The following is a 12,351-nucleotide window of genomic DNA, read 5'->3' as shown; positions in this document are numbered from 1 at the left end:
GAAATCTTTTAACTTCGATTAAGGATAATTACCTGGATCGTATCTCGGCATTGGCCAGTTCGGTGCGGGGATAGGGCTTTGAGGCAGCCACTGCCGTTTCCAGAGCACTACCGTCCTCCAGTTCACCCTCCAGGGTCACAAAAACAATAGAACCCATGGCGGTGTAGAGAAGGACTAGCAGGAGAACGCCTATTTTTGGGAGGATTATTATAATCGAAAGTCTTGTATTCGAACCAACAGTGCGTATGAGTAATAATATCACACATACGCCCTGTTGTACCATCCAGGATTATCTTACCTGTGGCTGATATGCAGTGCGACTTGGGTGCCTTGCGGCATCCACACAGGCTGCCACCTTCGCCACCCTCCCGGCCAGCCTGCTGCTTCTCGGAGGATTGCTTGGATGAGCCGCTGGCACCAGAGCTGGAGGACATGCCGCCACGTCCGCTGCGACTGTTGGCACCGTTTTGTGCTGCCGCCGCTGCCGCTACTGATGTTGCAACTCCGCTGCTGCCGCTGGCGGGAGTATTGTTGGTGGCGCCGCTGCCGTCGTTGCTGAGAAAAGCCGCCAGCGGCAGTGGCGACTTCTTGTTCATTGTTTTCTTTACTCTATTGGTCAATCAGTCGATCAATCAATCAATCAATCAGCCAACCAATCAATCAATCAATCAATCAATCTGCTTCGGGGGCAGTGTGCGGTGTGGCAGATTGAATTCCCCAGAAACAGGACGTGAAAGGATGCTGGATGTGGTGGCGATGGCACAGCTCTGGTGCTTGACAATCGAATCAAACGCTTTGACGCTTCATATGCCACGTAATTTGCATCGTCCTTTTGCCAGGATATGTATATATGTATGTAGGTCCTGCGGGTGAGACTGTGTGTGTCTGTGTGTGTGTGTGAAACGTTTACCGTTTACCGTTTACAGTTTTTGGGCGCTATGCTGTTATTATGTGACCGTCATAAAATGTCGCTCCCCTTTACGAGCCTCGGATGTGTTGTTGCTGTCGCTGTTGTTGTTGTTGTTGCTGTTGTTGTTGCTGTTTCTTTATTTTAGTCGCGCCGGATGCTGCAAATGCAAAATATTTTCATGAAAACCTGCCACACACCAACAACAACACAAATAACAACGAAAAAAGAAAAAATGAAACCAAAAGCACAAAATGAAAATGAAAATGAAAATTTCCCACGTATGTGTGGGTGTGAGTAGAGAGAGAGGGGGGGTAGGGAATGAAAAGCGTAAATTGCATGGCAAACGCCGTGTAATTGAGTCAACAGCTTCAGGTTACGGGCTTTGGCCAAAAGTAATATTCCGCCAAAAATTCGATTCAAGATATACACCATAAACACTTCATTAGCAATAAGGCTAACGGGGAACTTAAATATTTAATAAGAAAGGACTCAGGTGGGTGTCTTGAGCGAGTCCTGATGTCCTTGAAGAGGTTTTTTTGGGGTAAAGATTTTTTTTAAAGGAAGAATGTTATCATTTATAAGGTCTAAAGTCCATTCTTAAGATGGCTTTTTAGTCGAATTAAGTTCATTTAGTTACTACATGGTAACTACTGCAATGAGGTTCTAGTTTCTAGCTTCTAGTTACTAGTTACTAGTAACTCGTTGTCAGTTAGTAGTTACTAGTTACTAGTCACTTCTTTCTGGTGTCTGTTTTTACTTCTGTTTATCTCTTTTAGTTACTAAGTTAGTTACTATAGATCGAATAGTAACTATACTACTATAGTTACCTAGTTACTCGTTATTTTCATCTAATTACTAGGATTTTCTTTTTGATTTCTAGCTTCTATGTATTTGCTAGTTTCTAGTTCCTAATCAATACTTACTCGTTATTATTTTTTAGTTACTAGTTAAGATAGCTTTTAAAATAAAATACTTAATTTAGTTACTGGTAACTAACATATTGAGTACATTAGTAACAATTACATTAGTTTTTAGTGCCTTGCTTTAAGTTTAAGCTTAGTTTACAAGTTTCTTATTTTCAACTAATAGTTACTCTTTATTAGTTACTAGTTAATAGTTACTAGTTTCTTCTTTCTGATATGTAGTCTATTTCCAACTCTTTTAACTCTTAACCTTAAGTTACTATTTACTAGTTACTAGTTTGTTAGTATCTAGTTTCTAATTTCCAATGTATAATTACTCGTTATTAGTTTCTGTTTTCCAGTTACTAGTTATTAGTTTCTAAGCCCCACTTTCTAGTTACTAATTTCCCACACTACTTCCTGCTTCAGCTTACTATTTTCAACTTTTAGTTACCGATGTTAAACTACCTAACTAGTTACTTATTACCACCCTTTTCAAATCAGCAAACAAAAGGACACACAAACTCATCCCCTAAAACATAAATACCCAAACTAATTGCTTTTATTTTCATCAAAACACATACCAACAATAAACAAAATAATCTAAAATGCTTATAATTCCAAAAATTCCACAAAAACTATGAAATATTTTATTTGTTATCCAAAATAACAACAAAAAGCTAAAACTTTCAGTAAATATTCCCTCTCCCATCAACAAGAACTATGCTTTATAAATTTAGCCTTCAGTCAAAATTAGTCGAGTTTCATAAAAAATATTGTTTACTAGCTAATATGGAGAATGAAAATTTTACAAGTGCCATAAAATGTATACAGCATGCCACAAAAACTTTAGAACTTTCGGGCCAGAGGTTGGAATGTCCTCATTACCCCGCGCTAATCATACCAGCCCATCCGAGGCACCCACCAATACTTATGCATACATAAATATATATACTTTATATATCAAGTGTATATATAGTATATTCTTGTTCCTGTCCTGTTTTTGTTGAAAATAATCTGATAAACGTGAAGATGGCTGGCATTTAAATTAAAGATTGTGTCGCCCAGGCACAAAAACTTGTCGCCTGGCGAAAGCACGTGCCAGGATTGAGGATTCAGGACTATATTCAGGATGGAGATGGGGGTGTGGAAGGTTAACAAGAATATGGGCCTAATCCTAAATACCATGGCACTTCAATTAAGGACACCCCGCTTCTAGTTGGCAGGCCTCTACTGTTTTTGCTTATTGCTTGCATTTTTGCCTACCCGTCCCCAATGCTAATTAGGTGAAGACATCGCAGCACGTTTCACTCGACTGGAACATGTTCAATTGTTGTCCACACACACCCACAATTACACACACTATATATCCAAACATTTATCTCACTATACATATGTATCTGTTGGAGTATATACGTGCGGTATATAGACAGCCGTTCAATCTTGTTCTGAGTGCTGATACCATATCTTGGTTAAGTGAGACACAAATCTGGGAATGTATTCAAGTACACAGGGAGAAGTAGGAATAGATTTGATATAATTGGGTTTAGAAGTGACTAGGAACTAGTAGCGAGTAACCAGTAGCGAGTAAAAGATAACCAGAAAATAATAACTAGAAACTAGTTAGTAAGAAATATTAGTAACTATAAATAAACAAGAAACTAATTATTAAAAGCCAGCACTTCTTAACTAGTAACCAGAAAGAAGAAACTAAAAACTGGTGACTAGAATCTAATAACTATGAACTAGCAACTAGAAACTAGTAACGAATATATAGAAACTAGTAAAGAATAACCAAAATCTAACCTTAAAACGATTCACGATCAGTAACTAGAGACATATTTCTAGAAACTTGTAACAAGAAACTAGTAACTAGAAGCTTAAACCCAGAAATTATTAACCAGAGACTATTAAATAGTAACTAGTAACTAAAAGCCAATTAAAAAAAACAACTAACCAAAAACTAGTTAATAGAAACAACCAACTACAAACTAATAAGCAAAAACTAGTAACCAGAAACTAGTAACTAGAAACGAGAAACTATTATTAGAAACGAGAACTTATGAACCCAAAAACTAATAACTGGTAACCAGGAAGTATAAACTAATAAAATTACTAACTAATCTCCATAAAATGGTAACTAGATACATATACTCAGACATACCAGATAAAAACTTTACCACAGACGAATAACTAGAAACGTATAGCTTAAAACTATCAACTAGAAAGGAGTAGCCTACAACGAGTGACTGAATACAAGTTTCTACTAACGAGCAACTAGAAACTAGTAACTAGTAATTATGTACATATATTCCATATATTTTTTATGGATTGAAACCCCATTATGTTTCCGTTCAGTGTCCTGGCAAATCATGCAAAGTAATTGGTAATTGCATCAGCATCTGCATCTGCATATCTCTTCTCTTTGGCCGCACAATTGAAATTGATATTTTGCGAGTGTGTGTGTGTGTGTGTTTGTTTGTGTGTGTTTGAGTGTGTGTGTGTGGACAACAAAAACAAAATCAATTCAAATGGAAATACTTTCGGTTTACCTCAAGCCAAATGTGACAGTATTTCTGATATTTGGATATTTGGATTTAGATTGTGATTTGAATTTAAATTCGGACTCTGACTCTGACTCTTATTCTGATTCTGACTCTGATTTGGATTTTGGATTTTGATCTGAAGGATACAGGCCGTCATTACGATTATCCTACCAATTTGCACACGGTCAAACATAAAGTCCAAAAACCAAAAGCAACGAGTTTTGGAGGGGAGGATGGAGGTCATCATCAATCATGTTCTGGGAGGGCTTGGGATGCTGGTGGCTTGGGGGCATTGGTTGGAGCATCAAACAAAGTATCCTGTATCCAGGACCATACATATCCTGTCCTCACAACCAACGAATCAATCTCGGCGAGTGTCCCACAGCCGTTGTCCGTTGGAAAGATTTACTTAAAGTACCCGGGTCCTGCATCCTGGATCCTGTATCCTGAATCCTGTATCCTGGCGATTTATGAGCATGTCAAAAAGTTCGCGCAGTTCCTAAATGTTTACTGGCCATTCAGGTTGCTCTTTTAACCAGCAATATTTTTGGTTTTTTTTTTCATAAAAATGTACCCTTTAAAAACAAAATATCCTTCTACCGAATTTCTGCTACTGTTTCTTCAAAAAAATTTAAATATTTTTCAAATGAAAAGCGAAAAGTCAACGACTCTCTTGTGTGGATTTCTCAAATGTATTTCAATGGAATCTCTGGCCAGGCACTCAATTATTTTATTATTTGGATTTTAGGCGCGCAAGCACCTCACTTTGAAATTTAATTCCAAATTCCTGAGGCTAGATTTCTGTTGTCTTAACATCCACACAGCCACCCAGTCAGCCCCTACAGAATTTCCTCAAGTATTTCAATTCCTAAAATCCACTCCAGAACCGAAAAATATCCTTCATTCAGACATTCAATATTTTGCGCCGATGGATGCCCTGGCATTTAAATATTACACCTGTTTACCGCGCCATTTGCCGCCCACCTGCCAAGTCGGCCAACACGCCCTTAACGCCCAATAATCTGTATATATATATATGTGTATATGTGTATATATTTATCGTCCTGGTGGCAGGCGATACAGTAACATTTATTTTTCGCCTTTTTAATTGCTGACATTTATTGAACGCTCTCCGTCGTGTGTTAAATCTACCGTGTGAGAACCCAAGGTGACGGGTGTAGAAGTGGGTGTGGAAATTAAAAGGTCGCCTAGAGGTGGCAGGAGGGTGGGGGGTGGGGAGGTGTGGTAGACTTGTGTATGCACAACCTCAAGGTGCCAGTAACTGGGGGGTGTGGGTGTGTGTGTGTGTATTGCCTTTGAGTCTGACTTAAGTGCAAACTTATGCCAATTATACCAAGCTTTTTCCCCAGCAGGCATTCAGCATTGAACTTTACATACACTGAGAGAAAGGGGTATAGAATAATAATTATAATAATTTTTTAGAAAATAAAAGCTTGCTTGGAAGTTTATTACAAGGCTTTTTAGAAGTTCTTAGGCTTTTTTAGGATTAATTGTGGTATTTATTTTATTAAAAGTTTAAGTAAGGCTTGAAGTTCGAAGCAGTTCTTATATATTTTAGGTATTTTTTAAATGTATTTCTTTTTCACTAATATTTCTATTCAAAAAATACCCTAAAATTCTATTACAACTATAACAACTCATGTTTAAACATCTTCTAAGCCTTGAAAGCTTAAATCATAAATAGAAACAAGGTTTTCATAAAATAATAAATATTATTTAAATTTAAAAATCTATTAAAATTATAACCACAACCAAAAACAATTTATTCTAATTAATTTAAGAATTTTATCACCAAAAACCTTTAACGAAAAGCTAAACTTTAATCAAAACCTAAAACCAGCTGCTAATTCCGTCACATTTCTCACCGTGTTGGCACGGCTTACATCGACGGACATGCCCCCGAGGAGAAAGTGCGGAGAAAGCAGAGAAAGCGGGGGGGTGGGGAGAAAGCTCAAGCAGATTACACGGATCATTAGCTCAAATGAGAAAGTTCACATGTTCAGCTTCTTCGCACTAAACACGACGTCCAGCACTTAATCAAATGCAAGCAGCAGTAGCAGCAGTAGCGCCCCAGCGAAGCCAAGACAGTGTCCTTGCTACTTGGGGAGAGGTCCTGTCGCAGGAAGGATGGATGGAACCAAGATGGATGCTTTTCAGGGCAAAAGCAGAAAAATAAATAAAAGAAGGGAAATACTCGCATCTCTCGCAAGGAGATATCTACAAGCAATATGCCTGATTGAAAGCAAGTAACTTTCCACAGGACAGGACACCATGCGACAGGACACGCAGGACACGTGCAGTTATTTGCGGAATTTTGATAGATTCCCCTGCAACTGATTTGCGCACGTCCCCGGGTAGTCAGAGGGAAAAAAAAAGGCAAAAGCAAAGCCAAACCCAAAAGGTGAATCAAATGGAGCGGTCAAAGATCCTTCCTTCCTTCCATTTATCTATTTTTTTTTTCTATTTTTTTTGGCCTAGCCAAAGTGCAAAGCCCTGTCCGTCCTGTTTGCGAGCTGGTCCTTTTTTTTTTTTGGGTGGTTTTGGAGGACCTTTAGGAGGGTGGTGATGACCGCTTCTAAGTTTGTTAGGCCGTCCCTGATGAGAGTGAGAGAGATGGACCACTTGGACGAAAATATAGCATACTTTTTAGGGCAAAATATTAGAAAGAAGATTACCAGGTATCATATAGTCAAAGATATAGGCTATTAGGCTAGCTATGTCTTCAATTATAATATAAAAATATAAACAAATTAATAGAAAAAAGTACCGTCTATCATATAGCTTAAATCCTTCAAAGGATTCTCCATTAGTAACTCAATTTTTCTCCAAGTGCTAATGAAAGAGGCAAACAAAGTGTGGGCGAGGTTTCTAAAGAGACAGAACATCACGCATGCCGCCAAAAACGATTCTCGTGTCTAAACTGACTGCCAGGACTTTCACTCCTCTGCAGCCCTCTCTCTCTCTTTCTCTCTCAACAAGGACATAAAAGCCTGGCATACAGAGCTGGAGCAGAACCATTATGGGTGGGAAATTGAAGGAAAAGAGGGTCAGGTCACATATCCAAATATCCATTTCTCACTCATTGCGTTTTTGGCAACTTGCTGCACAATTAAGCGGCAAATCACGCCTAGGATTTGGTAAAAGCATTCCAGCCTCCTAGGACTATCCAGATGGATGCTGGATCCTGCATCCTGCATCCTACATCGACAAAACACCAACAACAATGTTGGAAAAAAGAAAGAAGAAGCCCCGGCACTGAAAGCAATTGGGAAAATGGCATAAAAACTGGAGCATCGCCAAAGGCGAAACGAAACTACGACTATGAGATTGATGACGAGAGTTGTGCTTTAGCTTTTCCTATGGTTGTGTTCTGTTTCTGTTGGCTAAAAAAAACCACCAACCAACCAGCCAACCATCTAGCCAACCAACCAACGTTGGCTAACTTGGCCAAAGGGCGAAAAGTAAATTGTAAATGAAATGTGGAAAATGGAGAGACCGCACCGAACTGATCGGCGGGGCAAGGTTTTGGGCCGTCAAAGAGTCATAAAGAACCGGAAAACAAAAGTTAGGAGAAGAACAAAGGGTCCTGGTAGTGCCAGTGCCCATAAAGCCTCAGGCTTTTTGGCAGAAAAACAGAGAAAGGTAACAACACTACCCAACTCCAAGGAACTAGCTAGGAAAATAAGTTAAGGAAATACTGTAAATAATTAAAAATCAATAAATGATATTAAAATGCTCTCATTTTTTAATCAGACTCTCTAACTTAATCGGGAATATTATTATTTGTCTGAAAAAGCAACCTCTTAGCCAAAAGCAAGTTCAATTTCATCTGGGGAATTGGCAATTGAATGGGCTTGGAAAAGGTATGCCAAAACTATCAAATTGATTATCCCCCTGTCAGGCAGGTGTAGCTCCCTAATTCTATTACCAAACAACCCTTTGCTGACTGACTGACCAAGTCTTTACAAGTCCCCCCCCTCCACACTTGCCACAAATGGATCCAAACAATAACTCACAAAAATCCTCACAATTTGCTGAACTTGAGCCTGTCAGTGGTGGCGTCGGCACTGCCACTGCCACTGCCACTGGCACTGGCGGGTTAAAAGGGGCGAACAAATGCTTAGGCTTAACCCACTTGAGGGGCCCTTGGGTTAGATTGTAACCAACTCGAGTTAACCCATTAGTGCCAGAGGAGGTGGGGGGCGGGTGGAGAAATAAACCAGCCAAGAGGCAATGGAGATGGAAATGAAAAAACAATTTCATTGCAAAGTGAAACGTAGAGTCACGTCTGACACTCAAAGAGGGCGGATCAGAGACAGGAGGGAGCTGTGGAGGACCGAAGGATTCCAGGATTCCTCTGGCTCCTGTCTGTTGTTATTGCTTAGTTGGTGATTTTGTAGAGCAAGCAAATAAATTGAAAAAAAGTTACTGAGGTGGGGCCGTACAAGAAAAATCAGTCAGATAGCTGCCAGTCCTGGCACAGGACTCCGCTCTCCTCTCTGTCGTCAGGTCTCGCAATGATTGAATGCCCAGGATACACAGAAAAAACAACAAGCTAGGAGGTCTGACTTGGGGGAGAGCCTACATATTTATACCCTAACTGTTTGATTTGGAATTGGGAAGTCAAGAGCTCTAAGCACTACACAAATTAGGAAGAAGAATATGTTTGAAAAGTGAACACTTTGGAAAATTAATCAACAAATGAACAAAAGGACGAATGAACCAACCAGAAAATGAATACATTTACAAATTAACAAATAAATAGCCATGCTATAAAAATAAGTATGAAAAATAAACACTCAAGAAAATAAACACAAAAATGAACAATAATGAGAATGAATAAAAGGACACATGAACGACCTGGAAAATGAACACTATGTACAATGAACACTCCGAAAAATGAATTAACAAATGAATATTTAAACAAATAGATGAATAAAAGGAAAAAAGAACTAGAAGACTTCTAGTTGGAGAATGAATCAACTGAAAAATGAAAACCTTTAAAAATAAGCACATAAATGAACCCACAAAAATGAATATGACAAATGAACACCCCTAAAAATGAACACTCAAAAAGATGAACCCCTAAAAAAAACAAAATAAAGTAACTTTTGAGATTTTCTTTTTTTAAAAACATATATAAACTCTAAAATATGGACAAGACACGACGAGACTATCCTAAATACCCTCTCCTAGAGTATAAAACCAAAAGAAACCTCAAAAAGAAGAAAAAAAGATTCAAACATACTCGGAAAAGGACTCGCAATTGAATTGGAACCCTCTCCTCGCAAATGAAGAATGTTCTCTGCATTTTTTCTGGGGCACACGTATCCCCCATGAAAAGGGTGGCGAAGATTGTGGCATTGGGTGGGGGGTTTTTTCGGGTTCTGGGCTTTGGACTTTGGGTTGAATGGATCAAGACGTCCAAGTCCAAGTCCAAGCCAACATCAAATTTGTTGGGAAAAACATAAAAACCAAACAGAGAACGACATGAAAATGTGGCAAGAAATAGAAATAGAAATAGACGCCAGAACTCAAGCAAAACGTAGAAAATGTTGGCCAAGAAATACAAAAAAAAAAAAAAGAAATACTAAAAAAAATAAACTATAAACAAAACAAAGCGGAACGAAGCTCACAGAATCATGAAAAATGTAAACCAACTGAAGGAAAACTCTGAAAAAAAAAGTGAAAAAGAAAACACAAGCTGAGATACAAGTCCATGTCTTATGCTAAGAATTTTGATGCACTTACAAAAATGTACGAGACTGCACATACTGGCCATACTAGGATACAGATACAAGGATACAATGTTGGAGGAGGAGGGGCGGTAGCAGTGCTCTGGAGTGGGTTGGAGTGGGTGGGTATCCTGCCACAAGTGGCACTGACGAAGGCAACGCTGATTGGCACAAGGCCAGAGAAACAGCAAGCACCAAACCAAAGAACATTTCACTCGAGACTCTCTTGCTCTTAGATTTCTATTTTATTTTATTTTTTATTTTTATATTTTTTTATTTTTTTGGCCAAACAAAATCACAAAGTTTAAAGTGCCGGCCAGAGTACGTGAATGGCCCGAAGATAATGACCAAAAGTGCCTTCAATTAGTCCCAGTCAATGGGCCAAAAGTTGAGCACAAAGTTCCTGAAGAACTTTTCCTTTAAGAAAAAGTCTCTCCAAACAATGAATCAAAATAAATCAAAATAAATTGTTATTCCACCTGTACTATATATACAGGCTATATACTTGAATTCCAATATCTTCTAGATGCGTAGACTCATAAATTCTTTATCTAATCGTAGCCGCAGTCAAAACTTTACCATTCCAGTTCGAATATAAGAAATCCAAATCAATTGGGGTGCCTCTCTAATGTGTCGGGCGTTTAATAAATTATAGGTATCCCTTCTCAAAGGCCTCGTTTATCGATGATCCTGACGAGAGCGTGACGCCGCAGTCCCTGGGCCGCAAAAGTGCGATGGAATCGTGCCCGATTTGATGGCCAATGTGAGTTTAAAACCGCAATAAATAAATCTTTTCTTTTTTTTGGGTGCTACATGGATACGAAAAAGGGATATATGTGACTGAGCCTCAAGCTGTCAGCTGCTTGGACTCGCTGATGGTTTCTGGATACCAACAAAGTAACGGACAGGGATACGGACAAGGATACGGACATGGACACGGACATGGATACGGACACGGACACGGATGCGGTTGCGGTTCAGCCTGCATAATGACCCACAAGGATAGAGTTTACTTTATTTTCTTCTTATTTTCCGTTTTTCTGTTACTGTTGTTGGTGTTGGTGTTGCCACATGCCTCATGCCACATGCCACCAACTAGGTAATCTTTTGCATCATCGAGACCCAATGAAGTACGTGGCGAACTGAAGGCAGGAGTGGAGACTGCTCCACGCTGCGACTGTTGCTTCTTTGGGGCAACTGGAAATGCATAAACAAGCAGCGAGTCGCCTCCCTGCCACTGCCACTGTTGCTGCCACTGCCAGTGGCAGACACCAATGCCACTTGAAATTACACGGCTCTCCGTCAGGCGGCCAAAAACCAAAGAAAAGGACAGCAAATGGCGGTGAAAAAGAGACCAAAGACCTGGTACTCAAAAAAGGGCAACACTACAGTGGTTTCAGAAAATTAAATAAATGAGATGGGAAATCTTGTAAATTATAATTTTAAATTTCAGTTTAAATGGCAGTTTATCTGGTTAGGAGGTATTCTTTTTTAAGAAAATGTTTAAATAAGGTTTTAAATTAATTAATAAAATGTATACTTTTTAAAAAATGTTGACTGTTTAAGAGTTTTTAAAGAAAATGATTCAAAAATTTAGAAATTATTGAGAAACTATTGAGAATCTTACAAGTTCTTAGTTAGAAAACATTAAAAAATATCTAGTTCTTGTTTATATATTTGGATTTTGGTATAAAAATTATACTATTTTCTCAAAAGTTTATTAAAAAATAAGTTTGTATAATTTTCTAACCTTTTCTTTAAATATTTGCCTTGAAAAGGAACTAATTTTTAAGTAAAAACTAGGAACTGGAACACAATCTAGATTCAAGATTAAAATATTAAAATAATTCTATAGGGAACTTAAGAAAATTCTTTAGCTTTTTAATATTTTAGATATTAGACCTTTAGACCCACTGTTCAAAGAGTCCTGCGAGTCCTGGCATAAGACTGGCACGGACAGTTTCGGTTGCTACTCGCGTACATCTGGCCGGGAGAACGAATCGCATATGTAGCCAGCACGTCCTTCATTCAATGCCATGAAACGTGTTAAGGATTCCAGGGGCCAGGAGTCGGGCATGAGTTGGGGTTTTTTTTTTATTTTCAATGCAAGTCCTGTTACATCTCATTCCTCGTCCCCAGTATATGTGTGTGTAAGTGCGGGGGAAGGGGGGGGGAGGGCAAAAATTTAATCAGTATAGCTTTGCAAGCATTCCAATAGACAACCTGAATTTAGATAA

General features: G+C 38.7%; 1 protein-coding gene across 1 annotated transcript in view; it reads right to left on the bottom strand.

The window, feature by feature from the left end:
• The window catches only part of LOC108134100 (uncharacterized), an 81,523-nt gene that overhangs the window by 34,467 nt on the left and 34,705 nt on the right, over window positions 1–12,351 (bottom strand). Inside the window, 2 exon segments of the mRNA XM_043209871.2 lie at window positions 33–189; window positions 299–1,067. Of these exon segments, the coding sequence (XP_043065806.2) occupies window positions 33–189; window positions 299–596 (455 nt within the window). The 5' untranslated portion in view covers window positions 597–1,067.

The sequence above is a fragment of the Drosophila bipectinata genome, chromosome XL (genome assembly GCF_030179905.1).
Source record: "Drosophila bipectinata strain 14024-0381.07 chromosome XL, DbipHiC1v2, whole genome shotgun sequence".
In the NCBI taxonomy this organism is placed as follows: Eukaryota; Metazoa; Arthropoda; class Insecta; order Diptera; family Drosophilidae; genus Drosophila; species Drosophila bipectinata.
Note: the sequence above shows the minus strand (reverse complement) of the source record. Positions and strands in the feature narration are given on the sequence as shown.